General features: G+C 44.9%; 1 protein-coding gene across 3 annotated transcripts in view; it reads right to left on the bottom strand.

The window, feature by feature from the left end:
- SYNRG (synergin gamma) overlaps nucleotides 1-17,732 on the bottom strand; it is a 90,469-nt gene that overhangs the window by 10,123 nt on the left and 62,614 nt on the right. For 2 of the 3 annotated variants that reach the window (XM_081346565.1, XM_081346566.1), the window contains 6 exons: nucleotides 10,479-11,072; nucleotides 9,307-9,452; nucleotides 8,175-8,228; nucleotides 5,389-5,485; nucleotides 3,203-3,351; nucleotides 1,338-1,452 (listed from right to left, as the gene is read on the bottom strand). In XM_081346565.1, the coding sequence (XP_081202691.1) occupies nucleotides 1,338-1,452; nucleotides 3,203-3,351; nucleotides 5,389-5,485; nucleotides 8,175-8,228; nucleotides 9,307-9,452; nucleotides 10,479-11,072 (1,155 nt within the window). Of the gene's footprint in view, nucleotides 1-1,337; nucleotides 1,453-3,202; nucleotides 3,352-3,379; nucleotides 3,960-5,388; nucleotides 5,486-8,174; nucleotides 8,229-9,306; nucleotides 9,453-10,478; nucleotides 11,073-17,732 lie in introns of those variants that run through there. The other variant, XM_081346567.1, reaches the window with a different exon arrangement.

The following is a 17,732-nucleotide window of genomic DNA, read 5'->3' as shown; positions in this document are numbered from 1 at the left end:
CAAGGTACAATAACAGCAATGATTAAAACTGAATGTAAGAATCAATTAAAATAAATAAATAACATTGAGTAAAAACAACAATCTTTCTACTGCCTTCCCTTTTCCACCCCTCACTCTTCTGCCTCCCTACAAATCACTTTGGCTCCAAATTCACATTTTGGCCTGTAACCAAAACCAAACATCCAAAACATGCGTATTTTGGTTTGTACACAGATCTTCTCAGATTGCTTGTTTGGGCACAGAAAGCTTTCTAAATCCCTAGAAATAGATACTGGTATGTTTAGTTTGGAGTAATGACGGCCGAGGTAGTGGACTTGCAAAGGGATCATTCAGAAAGAGCTAGCAATCTGTTGTAACAGAGTAAACGACAAGGAATAATGGATTTAAGTTGCAGACAGGCAAATCCTGGTTGAATGTCAGGAAAATTTTGCTAAGAATAAGAAAGGTTTGATAGGGTCATATTATTCTTATTAGGCTTGATGACTTCAAGGGTCTCTTCCATCTGGCTGATTTTATACAAATGGCCAGTTCTAAATCTAGTGGCCACAAAATTCACACAAGCTGCTCCTCTGGGTTAGCGGAATACTTGGTTATATTTTGGGTGGCTTAGGCTGGCCAATTCATTCATTTAGTTTGTGGTATTGTGCAAACCTTCAAAACCGGTTAATTCTAGAAACAGTGTAATTTATTTTAATATATTTAAATTTATAAGCTAGTAGTATGAATGCCGTCCATGACCGTACTGTTCAATCTCTTACGACAGGGCTCTCCAAACTTGGCAACTTTAAGACTTATGGACTTCAACTCCCAGAATTCCCCAGCCAGCCTTCAATCTTAGGAGCTGTAGTCCAAAGTCTTCAAGTTGCCAAGTTTGGAATCCTGTATAAAATGAGTAGTGGCTCAGTGGGTTAGGATGCTGAGCTTGTCGATCAGAAGGTCGGCAGTTTGGCGGGTCGAATCCCGAGTGCCGCATAGCAGAGTGAGCGCCTGTTACTCGTCCCAGCTTCTGCCAACCTAGCAGTTCGAAAGCACATAAAAATGCAAGTAGAAAAATAGGGACCACTACGGTGGGAAGGTAACAGCGTTCCGTGCGCCTTTGGCATCTAGTCATGCCGGCCACATGACCACGGAGACGTCCTCAGACAAACGCTGGCTCTTCGGCTTTGAAACGGAGATGAGCACCGGCCCCTAGAGTTGGAAACGACTAGCACGCATGTGTGGGGGAACCTTTACCTTTACCTATATAAAATGAGTATAGTAAACGAAGACCACAGACAGCAAAATGTAAAGAGAGATTGCAGAGTGGGGAGAAGAAGAGACAAAAATGGCCACTCAACTTGCCTTGCTCCTTGAGTTTACATTTAAGAGGCACACCCCACAAGCCAGTTCCTGAGCATTTTTAATTCCTGGGCGAAGCATACAGGAGGAGAAATCCAGTGAGTTTTCATCAGGCTGTAGGAAGGAAAGAGGAAAATCTTAACGTTTCTCCGGGGAGCAAAGAAACAAGCCAACCAAACTTTTAATCTAGTACAGCCTCTTCGAGGTCTTGGAAGCATCTGTGCAGGGGCTGTGAGAGCCAGTTTGGTGTAGTGGTTAAGGTTAAGTGTTATAAATTGAGGACTATCTGTAATTCCACAGGGTTGCAAAAATGTCCATTTTGGGTTTCTGTAGGTGCACAACATGCCACCTGACCAGCATGAAAATTAGTTTTAGGCCAGGAATTCTTGGAATGAGTGCCTTGTATAATTCAGGGGCTGCTTGGACTAGGATGGTAAAAATTGCAATTTACTGGAGAATACACCAGACACTGCACACAGCAGGTCCACTTTACCCAATGCTCTATGGCACTGGTGGCGAACCTATGGCACGTGTGCCAGAGGCGGCACTCAGAGCCCTCTCTGTTGGCACACCCGCCACCACAGCCAGCAGCAGGTCCACCAGATGGCCACCGCCGCCCAGAGCAGGAGCCCCGTCCAGCACAAAGGAGGCGAAACGGCCGACTAACAAGCTCAAGTAGAGGTGGTAGAGCAGAGGTCACCAACCATTGTCGATTGGTGGACTGGAAGAAAAGGGAGGGGGAAGCATTTCACATGCGTGCCTGCATGCAAGGGGCCGCGAGCACGCACGTGCTGCAAATGGGGCGGGGCTAGTGCCTGCGTGATACTAGCCCTGCCCCATTCTTGTGTGGTGCAGCGCCTTGTATTTGCACCCCGCGCTGCGGTGGCAGCCGTATTCGCGCCTTGCAGCACGGTGGCATTTTGCACCCCTGGATTTTGCGTGCCAGAGGTGGCACTCAGAGGTGCCTCCCTGCCCCCCCCCCCCAGAGGGCACAACAATGCTGATGCGGCCCTGGCACTTTGCGATAAATAAGTGGGTTTGGGCTTGCGGTTTGGGCACTCGGTCTCTAAAAGGTTCGCCATCACTGCTCTATGGCATTTTGTCAGTGACACAACATCAGTGATGTCCTTTCCTATTTAACCTTAATGAATAACAAGCACCCTCTCTTCCCAAATCTTTCGATTAAAATAAGGTTTCGTTGTGTTAAAAAAAAAAGGACATATGCGATTTTGACTTGAAAAAGTCAATTTTCCCACTAGGGAACATCAAAATGGAAAGATTGAGAGGAATAGATGTCCCAAACCAGAATCCTAACGCTACGGCCCGGTGTTTCTTAGATTCGGTCACTTTAAGAGGTGTGGACGTCAGCTCCCAGAATTTCCCAGCCAGTATGACTGGCTGGGAAATTCTGGGGGTTGAAGTCCACACCTCTTAAAGTGGCTAAGGTTGAGAAAGACTGGCCTTGATAATGAGAAGAAATGTCCCCTCCAAGCATTATCCAAGACCTACCCTACTTAGCTGTTTGGAATTAGCCTGAGAGAGAGAGATGCTGCCACCTACATGCAGACAGTAATCATAATAGTTTAAGGAAATGATATGCAGATGAAATGCAATTCAACCGTTCTTCTGGCCCTACCTATTTCCTCTAGCCCAGGGGTAGCCAGGCAACCTTGGCTCTTTGATGACTCGTGGACTTCAACTCCCAGAATTCCTGAGCCAGCCGTGCTGAGGAGAAAGGGAGAGGTTTCCATGCTGAGCCAGGCCGGATCAGGAATTCTGGGAGTTGAAGTCCACGAGTCATAAAAGAGCCAAGGTTGCCTACCCCTGGTCTAGCCAAACGGGCAACTGTTCCAACGCACTTTACCGTTAAGGCTGCAAGGGACATAAATCCAATCAGGTTATTCCACACTTTATCGATATCCTTCAGGAGCAATTGGAGTTTCTCACTGCAGACGGCGGTGGCTTTGATGCCCAACTCCACTCGCTTTGTGACTCGATAAACTTCAACAACCCCTATGAAGAATTTGGAAAAAAGAGCAGAGATACACCAAGAGGTCATACGGGCAAAGGAGGATCGATTTACCTGTATCATATATGAAATGCAGATGGTGTTTGCGGTCTTGGCTCAGAGCGCACTGCGACTGAAGCAGAACTGAGCTGAATTTAACTTGTTCTTACAAAAACTAAATTTGCACACTGCAAATTTCTTACTGTCTGGATTCCTCACTGATTTGTGTGTATACAGATAGTCCTTGAATTACGACCATGCATTTAGTGACTATTTGAAGTTACAATAGCACTGAAAAAAGTGACTTCTGACCGTCTAACGTACCGTGGCAGTATCCCGATGGTCACATGATCAAAGTTCAGACGCTTGCCAACTGACTCGTATTTACGACGGTTGCAGTGTCCTAGGGTCACATAATCACAGTTTGCAACCGCCTAACAAGCAAAATCAAGGGGGAAGCCAGATTCGCTTCACAATCGTGTTTACTAACTTAACGACTGCAGTGATTCACTTAACAATTGTGGTAAGAAAGGTTGTAAAATGGGGCAAAAATCACTTAACTGTCTTGGTTAGCATCATAAATTTTGGGGTCAATTGTGGTTGTAAGTCTTGCCTAGAAACAAAAAAAAATAACTTAATTGTGGTCGTATGTTGAGGACTAGCTGCACTTGTGCAATATGTTCACCATTTTTGCACATTTCTCACATTGCTTCTAAACCAAGAGAGTTAGGAAGATGTCCCTCCTCACCCTTCCAGTCTCCTTTAGAACTTAGGTGGCCAAAGTGAGGGTGGTGGAAAAGAGCCACGGAGATGAATAGCCAAGAGGAGCACTATCTTTGCAAGGAGGATTCCTCTAGGACTTCCTCTCTATCATATGGAAGAGAAAGAAGCCAATCAACTCATTGGTTAACTGCTCATCCGGGAGTCTCTTTGATTTCCATGGAAGAGTTGGAAGGGGCAGATGGTTCATATAGGATATCTACTCCCCACCTCAATGATTCAGTTAAACATATCATATAAATAGAGCATTACTGTTTGCCTGATAGTTTTCTGGAGTCTTAGAGAGAGGAAGGTCTTTGCCACCATCTTGATTTTCAGGACTTTTGATTCCCACTTGGGTATCCATCCCTGGATGAGCTAGGTCAGGGGTCCTCAACCTTGGCAACTTTAAGACTTGTGGACTTCAACTCCCAGAATTCCTCAGCCAAGGTTGCCAAGGTTGAGGACCCCTGAGCTAGGTCGCTGACCAAGGCAACACAATTTTTTTTAAAAAATGTCATGATTTACAAAAGGAATTTTGCTTGAAACAGCAATGTTTCAAAGGAAAGTAGGCAAAAACAACAACAACCAAGAATTTGTGTACAACTTAGAGATGGGTGACATTTAAAATTCTAGGAAAAAAAAATTGCCTCTCTAGTCACTGTTCTAGAAATGTATGCCTATAAGTAGGGGTCTCCAACCTTGGCAACCTTATGACTTGTGGGCTTCAACTCCCAAAATGCTCCTGCTGGCTGATGAATTCTGGAGTTGAAGCCCACAAATCGTAAAGTTGTCAAGGTGGGAGACCCCTGCCTATAAAGGTATCTCCGTTCTTCCCTGCCACCCATCCCCACAAGTACCTGTTACAGGTTGTCCTCGACTTACGACCATAACTGAGCTTGGAATTACAGTTGCAGCCATCAGAAATTGAGGCATCTTGTGACCAGATGTGAAGTTTTGACTCTTTACTATTATGGCTGTTATGCAAACACCGTGGTAGTTAAAGAGAATCCATTTTCCCAACGGTGTTTTTTTAAATCCGAAACTGAAAGTAAATGCCAGAAACCAGAAAAAAAAAGTCACCGATTGTGGTCACCTAACCGTGGGGGTGCTGCAAATGGCCATCAAGAAGAGCCAAGGGCCAAGTGCCCCAAATCCGAACCATGCGTGTGGTAAATGTGTGTTTGGCTGTTGCAATTCCAAACGGTTCTTAAGCAACTGGTCATAAGTCAAGGACTACCTGCAATTGTGTTACTGAGATATGAAATCAAATAAAATTATACCTAATAAATATTCCATGCCTTGCACAGACTGGATGACTTCAGTACACACAGAAGAACTGCTGATTCCGTTCAGGATGTCGTTTGCTTTCTTGATGACCTATTAGAGGGGAAGTTCATTTTTAGCGCAGTTGTGGCAAAGTTACACCTTCGGCTGCTAAATTTTATCCGATTTTTATCCTATGCTGCCTATTTTACATAAAATAGCAGATATTATTATACTCTTCCCGCCAACTTTATAAACAGTCGCAGAACTGTTCAGGGGACTGTCTGTGTGCAGTTGAAGGTGGTGTCAAGATTACTAATCACCACCAATTCTCCTTTATTAGTACTAATCCCCACTACTTGTAATTCAAACCAGAACACACCGCAAAAAGATGCAGAGTTCTTTCTCCTAGTGGTTGCGATACATTTGCTACAATGGACCTGTTTCCTTATACCAGGGGTAGGCAACCTTGGCTGTTTTATGGCTCGTGGACTTCAACTCCCAGAATTCCTGAGCCAGCCATGCTGAGGAGAAAGGGAGAGGTTTCCATGCTGAGCCATGCTGGCTCAGGAATTCTGGGAGTTGAAGTCCACGAGTCATAAAAGCAGGGCTTTTTTTGTCATAGAATGCTCAGAACGGAGTTCCGGCACCTTTTTTGGATGGAACCTTGTAGGGTAGGCAAGGCGGGTTGTATAACATGTGTGAGTTCTGGCACCTTTTTCTTTTACAAAAAAAGCACTGCATAAAAGAGCCAAGGTTGTCTACCCCTGCCTTATGGAGTCCTCGATTTATGACAGTAATGGAGACTGCCCATTGTGGTCATGAGTTATGATAGTCATAAAGGAGGTTGTCACACATCCAATCTGTTTTTTTGATCTTGTTTTGTGGTGCTCATTAAGCAAATGCTGGGGTGTAAAGCAAACGCTGGGGTGGTCGTTAAGCGAACCAATTGTTTGCAAAGAGTCAGTTTTGCCGAAAACTGGAAGTAAATACCAATTTCTGGCGAGGATGTCATAAAACCTGGTCATGTGACCGTGGGACCCAGCAAAATGGTTGAAAATTGCTGAACTTCAGAACTAGGTCATAAGTATCTCTGCAGATGTCAGTTGTAACTTTGAATGGTTGAGAAGCGATCACTCATAAGTCTAGGGCTACTTATACTATTCTTATGCTCCTGGCCTTATGCTTTAAGATCTCCCCACTTAAGGGATCTATACAATTGTTACAGATGTTATAATGGTTATTGACCAGCAGGAGGCACTATGTAACTAGTTTCCAGAGATGTATTGCATAGGGCAGTGATGGCAAACCTTTTAGAGACAGAGTGCCCAAACTGCAAACCAAAACCCACTTATGTATCGTCGGGTGCCAGGTGGACATGGCCCATTGGGTAGGTGTGGCCCATTGGGTGGGTATGGCTGCGGTGGTAACGACAGACTGGGTGGGACTAAAAAGTTCAATCAATTAATTCCCACTTTGCAAGATCTTTTTTTTCCCGTGAGAAGTTGAAATTGATTGATTGAACCTTTTTTTTTGCACACGGCAGCGGAGGCCTAAAGCAAAAAGGTTTTATAAAAGCCAGCTGAAGGCCTAGGACTGGGGTGACAGCGTGCGTGTCCACAGAGAGGGCTCTGCGTGCTACCTGTGGCACGCGTCCCATAGGTTCACCACCATGGACATCGCCGACAAACTCGGAGTGCTTGGGTATGGTTAGGAGGGCACTAACTTTTCTAGCCTGCCCTATCTATGTTTCCTGGTAATATACATGGGAAAGTCCCTTTGGAGGAAAATTCCTCTTAGGGTTACGATTACCTCACCATGAACTCATAGAGCAAAATGACATCGCCATTTTTTATTTTTATTTTTTGCACACGGTGGCGGAGGCCTAAAGCAAAAAGGTTTTATAAAACCCAGCTGAAGGCCTAGGATTGGGGCGACGGCACGCGTGCCCACAGAGAGGGCTCTGTGTGCCATCTGTGGCACGCGTGCCACAGGTTTGCCAGCACAGGCATAGGGCCTCCTCCTGGTTATTAGGAGTTATAGATACATCTGAAATAGAATAACAGAGTTGGAAAGGACCAACCCTGGTCTTCTAGTTCAACTCCTTGCACAAGCAGGAGACCCTATGTCAGGGGTAGGCAACCTCAGCTCTTTTATGACTCATGGACTTCAACTCCCAGAATTCCTGAGCCAGCCAAGCTGGCTCAGGAATTCTGGGAGTTGAAGTCCATGAGTCATAAAAGAGCCGAGGTTGCCTACCGCTGCCCTATGTCATTCTGTCCAGTCTCTTCTTAAAAACGTCCAGGGTTGGAGCACACACAAGGTAAAGCTGTCCAATGATTAATTGTTCTCACTGTCAGGAAATTTCTCCTTAATTCTAAGTTGGTTCCCTCCTTGATTAGTTTCCATCCATTGCTTCTTGTCCCGCCTTCAGGTGCTTTGGAGAATAGGTTAACCACCTCCTCTTTGTGGTAGCCGTTTAGATAGTGGACCACTGTTATCATATAACCCTTACTCCTTCTCTTCATTAGACTAGGCATACCCAATTCCTGCAATCCTTCTTCACGTGTTTTAACCTCCAGTCCCCTAATCATCTTTGTTGCTCTTCTCTGTACTCTTTCCAGAGTCTCAACATCTTTTTTTTATATTGTGGCGACAATATGAAATAATGCACTGAAGGCAATTGTACAAACTCGCTGCTCTAATAGGTGTGATGACCAACTTTCCCCTTTTTCAAATCACCAAGCAACACATACATAAAAGGAAAGGAAGCTATTCCGGTAAACGGTGATCACCTACTTACCTGCAGCGCACTTTCCAAGCATCTCTGCCATTCATAGGCATATCTCTCACTTTCCTAGCGGGAGAAGGCAAAAGAAAGAATTTTGAACAGCTGCAAAAAGAACAACATGGAACGCTGTTTTATGAGCGATTTCCCCCCCCCCTCCAATGGCCAGCCAAATTCAGATGTGGAAAATCAGAAACTTTTCAAATTCTCCTTCACCTATAACAGCACACAGCAGTTTGGGAGGGAAGCCTGGGGCCCCTTCCCATCAAATTGTGAAGATCAAATAGGCCATTTTGGTTACTATCCGCTAGCAAAACTGGTTCCCTCCTATTGACATTTTGGAAGCACATTAAAACGGGCTGGTTCCAAAGAATGTTTGTTGTGCATGTTGCCCCTTGATTGAAAAAAGTGGCCGAGTGTCGGCTGGTGGGTTTGGTTTATGAGATGGGCTGCTCTGAATTGTTTCTAATTTGTGTTTTATTTTGTTGCTTGTGCTCCTACTGAAAACTGGAATGACCTGGGCAGCATAGAGAGATGTCTGTAAGTCAGTGTTTCTCAAACTCGGGAAATTTCCGTATCTATGGAGTTTAACTCCCAGAATGCCTCAGCCAGACTGAAGTCCGCTCACCTTAAAAGTCGCTGAGCCTGAGAAACACACCGAGGTAAGCAATAAGTGAGAAAATCATTAGGAAAACTGAGGCAGTGACAACTCTACCTCTCTTTCAACAGCTCTCAAGTCTGCCCACAAGGATTTTTGCAGTTTGGCACCTGGACTGCAAGGCGATCAAACCGGTCAGTCTTAGAGGAGATCAACCCTGACTGCTCTTTAGAAGGCCAGATCCTGAAGTGGAAACTCAAATACTTTGGCCACCTAATGAGAAGGAAGGACTCACTGGAGAAGAGCCTAATGCTGGGAAAGGTTGAGGGCAAGAGAAGAAGGGGACGACAGTGAATGAGGTGGCTGGATGGAGTCACTGAAGCAGTAGGTGTGAGCCTAAATAGACTCCAGAAGATGGTAGAGGACAGGAAGGCCTGGAGGAACGTTGTGCATGGGGTCGCGATGGGTTGGACACCACCTGCTGAATCAAGCAAGTGTTTTCAGCACAGGTGCACCAAGCCACAATCTTTTTGTTAGTTCTCTGCTTACCTCTACTTCCCCAGTAAGATCTCTGTACTTGTCTCGGATGACTGGCAGAGAAGGCTTCTCGCTCAGAGTGTTTGAGCGGTCTCTGAAAGGCTGGTCCACAGGTGGCAGTGGTGAGGAGCCCAAACTTAGGGTCCTTTTGTGAGAACCTGGAAGGAAATACAGGCATGAAAAGTGTGGTCAGGCCCATGAATACAGACAGATTTTTTTAGTCACCGTGATGAAAAGAAGTGATTTAGGACCGTTTTTCACACTTATAACTGTTGGAGCAGCCCTGCTCACATGATCAAAATTCGGATGCTTGACAACTGGTTCATCTTTATCATGGCTGCAGCGTTCTGGGGTCACGCGATCCCCACTTGCAACCTTCTGTCAAGCAAAGTCAATGGGGAAGCCAGATTCACTTGACAACCGTGTTATTCATTTAACAAGTGTGATGTCAATGCTGCAAACATTGACATGTTTTTGCACTGACAATGTAAGAGGCAGCCTTTTGTTTAAACTGCTTCGCTTTGAATCACAGAAGGGAGGGAAATGTCAAACGGCTATTTTGAGAAGATAAGAAATAGGGAAGCGAAACTTCATATGTAAAACTAATTGGACAATGTGATGAATGACGTGTAAGCAAGGGGTGGGAATTGTGCATGATACGCTGGGCTTAGGGGAGGAGATTTCAGATGCTGGCATCCATCCATGAGTGCCGATGCTGCGTTTCATTATTAAGACTTTTTAGATAAAAAATGCCTGAATTTTGTTTAAATTGTCTCATTAATCGGAACCATGACACAGGGATTCACTTAACACCTGTGGCAAAAAAGGTCGTAAAATGGGGGCAAAACTCACTCAATGACTGTCTCATTTAGCAACAGAAATGTTGGGCTCAATTGTGGTCATAGGAATACGGTCTCCTGCCTTGAGCAGGGGGGGCAGACTAAAAAAACTGCCAAGGTCCCTTCTAGCCCTGTGATTCTATGATTCTATGTAGCTCCATCATTTTATCGCAACCTCTCTCTCTCTCTGCCCAGAGATGCTGGCAAGTGAGGTGCCTTCGAAATCAAATCATAAAGAACTCCAGAGATATCCTGGATTTTCTCCATCCCCAGCACTAGATGGGACTTAGAACCAACCACCAATTAACTATCATTACAACCACAATTATCAGCATGGATTCTCACCTTGAACGGAGAGGTCAAAAGTTGCCAGCTCGCTTTTGATCATTTCTTCACTGGATTTCATTTTCCCTTGGGAAGTGGCCAGCAAAAAGTCAAATTTGCTGATCTTGGGTTTTTCCCCTTGAAACTCTCCAAAGTCATCAAAAACTTCTTTCCCAGCTTCCGAGGAGACAGGGGCTGAATCGGCCTCTTGAGGTCCGCCGGTGGTGGGCCTCTCGCTTCCATCCTCCAGGGTTCGCGCAAACTCTCCAAAGTCTTCAACTTCATCCTCGCTTTGGTCCACAGAGTGAGGCCTGGAGTCGCTGAAGTTTGCAAAAGAGGAGAACTTCACGTCTTGGAGAGCATCCTCATTCGCAAAGGTCGTTACCTTGGAAACGGTGGTCACGGTGATGTTTTCAGAGCTGCCAAAACACGTCTCCTTCTTCTGGAGAACAGAGGTGGCCAAGGAGGATCCATTTCCTGCAGGGAGGGGGAAGGGGATAGACTTTCTGCTCTGGCAGCCATCTTCTTTATCAGACCAGTCATAGCTTGGAAAGCCACTCAGAAGAGAGCCACTGCTGTAACTTCCAAACGGGGCACACTTCAAGTCATCAAGATCTAAAAAAAAGAGCAACAAAAAAATCCAAAGGATTAAGGAAGGGATGGGCCATCTTCTCACGAAGCCTCTCACAAATCAAAGCCAAAGAGAGGAGACAACATCTGATGCGTATGAAGCGGAGAATCTCAAGCTGCTCGTTCGACTCAAATACCAGAGGTCAGTTCCCAAATATTCCCCCACGCTCTCCCACCAGAAATATGATGGGTAGCCTAAAAAATAAGATTCTTTGTTGTAACAAGGGGAGGCAAGAACATATCCGTCCAAGGATATGTCCATCCAGGTCGTGGTTGTCCCAAAGCTGCTTTTTCAAAAGGCAACTAGTTTCTTGGTTCCCCACCCTACCCCGCTTGAAAATGTTTCGTTTCTCGTCCAAGAAGCAGAGCGAGCTGAAGAAGTGATTGTCTACTAGGACTCTTTTTTTTTCTTTTTTAAAAATTAATTTATGCTCTTCTTTGTGAGCCACTCAGAGTTGGATGGAACTGGACAGCACCAACATTGAACAAAGTAAATAATGCAGGTAGCTGTCCACTTACGAATGGCATGCGTATGACATCAGACCACTGCAACTATCGTTAAATATACACTGGTACTGGTGCCGGTTTGCCAAGTGCCCAAATTTTGATCACGTGACTACAAGGATGGCTGCGATGATCATTCAATGCAAGCACTGGTCCTACGTCACTTTTTCCAGTGCTGCTGTAACTTCAAACAGTCGCTACAGAAAAGGTTGTAAGAAGAGAAGGACCAGGGGGGGACATGATCGCAGCGTTCCAGTATCTCAGGGGCTGCCCCAAAGAAGAGGGAGTCAAGCTATTCTCCAAAGTTCCCAAAGGCAGGACAAGAAGCATCGGATGGAAACTCATCAAGGAGAGAAGCAACCTAGAACTAAGGAGAAATTAGCTGTGAATGCTCCAACATTGTAAGTTTTTAAGAAGAAACTGGACGGCCATTTGTCTGAAATGGTATAGGCCCGTGGTGGCGAACCTATGGCACGTGTGCCACAGGTGGCACGCAGAGCCCTCTCTGTGGGCATGCGCGCTGTCGCCCCAGTCCTAGGCCTTCAGCTGGATTTTATAAAACCTTTTCGCTTTAGCCCTCCGATGCCGTATGCAAAAAAAAAAAGGTTCAATCAATCAATTTCAACTTTTCGCGGGGAAAAAAAAAAGATCTCGCAAAGTTGGAATTGATTGATTGAACTTTTTAGTCCCACCCAGTCTGCTGTTACCACCGCAGCCACGCCCACCCAATGGGCCACGCCCACCCAATGGGCCACGCCCACCCAATGGGCCACGCCCACCCAATGGGCCACGCCCACCCGGCACCCGACGATACATAAGTGGGTTTTGAGTTGCAGTTTGGTCTCTTAAAAGGTTCGCCATCACTGGTATAGGGTCTCCTGTCTGAGCAGGGGTTTGTTTCTGATTATGGGATTTGGGGACCCAACCTCATTTTTGCCTCGGAAGGGAAATCAGCCTCCCCCTTCTCCTGTTCTCTCTGGAATGCCTGACAGAAGTATCACCAAACACTTGATCGCTGCGTAGCTCAACCAGGTGCAAAATTTGTACTTTTGTCTAAAAGCCAACAATGGTGAACCTGAGACAGTTTATTTTTGCTCAAGCAACCTCGTTTCCCTCTTTGTTTTAAGAGATACAAAGGGTTGGTTTTTTTTGTTGTTTTTAAGAACGGGGAAGGAATGTGTGGAATGTATGGAATATCAGAAAGAACCTGCATGACTGACATTTGGTTCTTCAGCAGGAACAACTGGTGTTTTGGCTCAGTTCTGATCAGTTGCCTTATTCAGGGATGTCCAAGCTCGGTAACTTTAAGACTGGTGGACTTCAACTCTCAGAATTCCACAGCCAGCCCTGCTGGTTGTGGAATTCTGGGAGTTGAAGTCCACCAGTCTTAAAGTTGCCGAGCTTGGACACCCCTGGCCTTTTGTGATAAAGAGAACTGGGATTGCACTGAGCTAATATCCTGCGAGTCCTTTGGGCTGCAAGGCGATCAAACCGGTCAGTCCTAGAGGAGATCAACCCTGACTGCTCTTCAGAAGGCCAGATCCTGACGTTGAAACTCAGATACTTTGGCCACCTAATGAGAAGGAAGGACTCAATGGAGAAGAGCCTAATGCTGGGAAAGGTTGAGGGCAAGAGAAGAAGGGGACGACAGAGAATGAGGTGGCTGGATGGAGTCACTGAAGCAGTAGGCGTGAGCTTAAATGGACTCCAGAAGATGGCAGAGGACAGGAAGGCATGGAGGAAGGTTGTCCATGGGGTCACAATGGGTCGGACACGACTTCACAACTAACAACAACAATATCCTCAAGAACATGTGTCTTTTTCAAATCGGGAATCTCCCTATTTCCTCAGTGGCTATGTGGGGGAAAGCAAATGCAGACAAGCCACAAATGTTGCAATCAATTGAGTAGATTGTATGTTGGACTATTAATTCCATTGTGTGGAATCTATGTAGCCTTCATTGCTCATGGGCAGAACGCCATCCTGATTTGCAACAGATCAGGATGGCGGGATCAACCCAACAGTCAACCTGCAATGTTATTTAATGAATAAGAAGCGAGGGGTTTTTTTTTGGTGATCAGGATATGATAAGTTTATAAAGAAGACACACAAAATCAAAGGGCCAAGTCTATGGGTCTTCCACGCTATTACGCCAAGTGGGAACAATCTTGGCCAAGATCTAGGTGCCCTGGCTAGGTCTATACGTACCAAAAATCTCCTAAAATTTGTGAACTAGGTGTCTGTATCTGCACTCTTAACATTTTTCAACTATTCAGAGGTGTGCAGTTCCTGACCTAGAAAATGGGATTCTCGATATTTTGGGGTTCCCAGAGAAATAGTAAAGGTGCCTGGTGACAACATGAACAACTGCAATTCTCTTGGTGTGTGTGTTATGTATCTGAATGAAACTCCAGGTATTTTAAAAGAGAGAAATTGTGTTGAAGTTGTGGATGCTCCAACACTGGAAGTTTTTAAGAAGAGATCGAACAACCATTTGTCTGAAATGGTGTAGTTTCCTGCCAGAGCAGGAGGTTGGACTAGAAGACCTCCAAGGTCCCTTCCAACTCTTGTTATTCTATTCCATAAATGGATGTCTTAAAAGCCCAGACCCTAATTTTTCAAAGGGAAGTTGGGGCCAAAGTCTTAAAGTGTTCATTTCACTTACAGGCAGTCCTCGATTTATGACCACAATGGAGCCCAACATTTCTGTGGCTAAGCAAGACAGTTGTTGAGTTTTGCCCCACTTTACGACCTTTTTTTGCCACTGCTGCTAAGTGAATCGCTGTAGTTGTTAAGTTAGTAACACAGTTAATTGAATCCAGCTTCCTCAATGGCTTTGACTTGTAAGAAGGTCTCAAAAAGTGATCACATGACCTCGGGACCCTGCAACAGTCATAAATAGGAGTCAGTTTCCAAGTACCCAAATTCGGATCACGTGACCACGGGGGATGCTGAAACGATCCTAAGTGTGAAAAATGGTCACAAGTCATTTTCTTCCAGTGCCACTGTAACTTTGAATGGTCACTAAACGAAAGGTTGTAAGTCAAGGACTACTTCTATGTCCTAATCCATTCAGGGGGTGTATTCAGATGTTCTGGAGATGGCAATAGGATACTGTAGAATTGTATTAGTTGTACCCCTGTCATGGAGTCATGCGGGAAAAGTTAAACCTCAGCTTCCCACCATATTACCCTTTAGATCAGGAGTCTTCAAACTTGGCCCTTTTATGACTTGTGGACTTCAACTCCCAGAATTCCTCAGCCAGGCACACTGGCTGAGGAATTCTGGGAGTTGAAGTCCACAAGTCATAAAAGGGCCAAACTTGAAGACCCCTGCTTTAGATTATAAGCAGTCCTCGACTTAGAATAGTTTATTTAGTGACCGTCTGAATTTACAATGGCGCTGAGAAAAGCGACTTATGACCATTTTTCAACACATACGACCGTTTCAGCATCTCCATTTTGACACATGGGTCAAAATTCAGGCACCTAGCAACTGGTTCATATTTATGATGGTAAACAGTGTCCCGGGATCATGTGATCACCTTTTAGGACCTTCCGACAAGCAAAGCCAATGGGAAAGCCATAGTCACTTAATAGCTGTGTCACTAACCTAACTGCAATAGAGCTTCTTTAGCATCAAAGAGGTGGTAGATGACAATTTCCTCTGTTTACACAGGATGCCACCGGTGAGAGAATGTCGCCTGGTGGCCCCCAGGGGGAGGTCCTTCTCTGTGGGCACGCCGGAATTGTGGAACCGTTTGCCGGTTGAGCTCCGGATGGCGCCCGACCTTCGCTCCTTCCGACGCGATCTGAAGACCTACTTGTTCGAACAAGCCGGCCTGGCCTGATGGGTGATGGGTTTAGATTTTAATATTGTTTTAATGTATTTTAATTCATTGTTCTTAGTTTCTGGGCACCTGTTTAATCTCTTTTAATGTTTGTATTCTTGTATTTTTATATGTTTGCCCTGTTCACCGCCCTGAGTCCTTCGGGAGAAGGGCGGTATACAAATAAAATTATTATTATTATTATTATTATTATTATTATTATTATTATTATTATTATTATTATTATTATTATTATTATTATTATTTAGAAGGGGAAGGAGGACATTTAAATGACTAGGTGATTAAGCTTTAAAGTGTGAAGTATCACTTTAAAGAAAGCTCCCTCCTATTGTTATTCATAGTGTTTCTGCTACTCCAAGTGCTTTTCTTATTTAATTAGCTTATTTTCTAAGGGAGGAAAGGATGGGACAAGAAGACAGGGCCACAGGTAGTACAACACGTACACCGGTTCATTCAGTGACTGTTTGAAGTTACAAAGGGAATGAAAAAAAAAAAGATTTATGACCATTTTTCAGATTTATGACCGTTGCAGCATCCTCGTGGGTCATGTGATCAAAATTCAGACGCTTGCCAAACGACTCATATTTACGACAGTTGCAGTGTCCGGGGGGGGGGGGGAATGTCATGTGACCCTCTTTTGTGACTTTTTGACAAATAAAGTCAGTGGGGGGAACCAGATTCACTTCACAATTGTGTTACTAACTTAACAACTGCAATGATTCGCTTAACATCTGTAGCCAAAAAGGTCATACCACGGGGCAACATTCACTTAACACCTGTCTTGCTTAGCAATGGAAATCTGGGGCTCAATTGTAGTCCTAAGTGGAGGACTACCCATATAGAAAGAGAGAGATTATCTGTATCCTATACAGATAGGAATCAATTGATGCTTGTGCCATAATTTACTGTACTTCCATTAAGAATAAGTAGCAAAACCAAAGAAAGTTCCACTAAGCTCTAAATCAGGAGTAGGCAACCTTGGCTCTTTTATGACTCGAGGACTTCAACTCCCAGAATTCCTGAGCCGGCATGGCGCAGCATGGAAACCTCTCTTTCTCCTCAGCATGGCTGGCTCAGGAATTCTGGGAGTTGAAGTCCACGAGTCATAAAAGGGCCAAGGTTGCCTACCCCTGCTCTAAATAAAGTCAGCAATCAAAAATCATCTGCTAGACTAAACTCTCCCTTCTTTGTATAAGTACCAATACCCCTGAAGGTAGAAATGCATTCTTTGTTTTTAACATTTGGGAATTATACTCTATATCTCATCCTTGAATAAAGTAAGAACAGGTAGTCCTTGATTTACAACAGTTCACTTAGTGAGCATTCGAAGCTAAAACGGCACTGATAAAAGTGACTTGTGATTGGTTTTCACATGACCGTTGTGGCATCCCTATGGTCATGTGATCAAAATTTGGACACTTGGCAACTGGCGTGTACTTATGACGGTTGAAATCCCAGGGTCACGTGATCATGATGAGACTAAAAATAACGCAAAGAGATAAAAGAACAATTTTCTAATCTAAACCTACAAATTCAGAAAATGACTACAAAGAAGGAACTAGTAACCCAGAAAATAGAAGGAAAATTAGGAAGCGGATCCAAAGATGGAGGACCTAAAACGGGTGGTGAAACTATGGCACGCGTGCCACGGGTCGCATGTGGAGCCGTCCCTGTGGGCACGCGGAAGGAGGCAGGGCCAGGCTCCTCCCCTCCACCTCTCCACATGCGCCTGCACTCTCTTACTCTGCACTCTGGAGCAGGGCTGGATGCGAGTCCAGGTAAGCCTGCAGAGCAATTTTGCAGGGCCACCCCCTTGGCCGATCCGGGCAGCAGAGGTCTTTTCCAAGCCTCTGGAGCTTGGATCGGGCCGCTGGGGTGCTGCAAAATCGCCCTGTGGCCATGGATTCGAGCTCCAGAAGGAAGGCAGGGCAATCTGTGCGGGGGGTGGGGAACGGCAGCAGGAGAAAAAGGATCTGTGCAGTGGATGGGTGGGGAATTGCGGAAGAATCTTTTTGGGTTTTGTTTTAATTATTGTTTTAATGTAATTTATTTTCTGCATTTGGGCACTAGGGTTTAATTTGTTTTTAATTTCTGTATTTTGGGTATTTTGGTATTTATGTCCCTGTTCACCGCCCTGAGTCCTTCGGGAGAAGGGCGGTATACAAATCAAATAAAATAAATAAATCCCCTTTTGCGACCTTCTGACAAGCAAAGTCAATGGGGAAGCCAGGTTCACTTAACAACCGTGTTACTAAGTTAACAACTGCAGGGATTCCCTTAACAACTCTGGC

This window comes from Vipera berus (genome assembly GCF_964194415.1).
Source record: "Vipera berus genome assembly, chromosome: 1".
NCBI classification, from domain to species: domain Eukaryota; kingdom Metazoa; phylum Chordata; class Lepidosauria; order Squamata; family Viperidae; genus Vipera; species Vipera berus.
The sequence above is the reverse complement of the archived record's forward strand: the minus strand, read 5'-3'. Positions and strand labels throughout refer to the sequence as shown.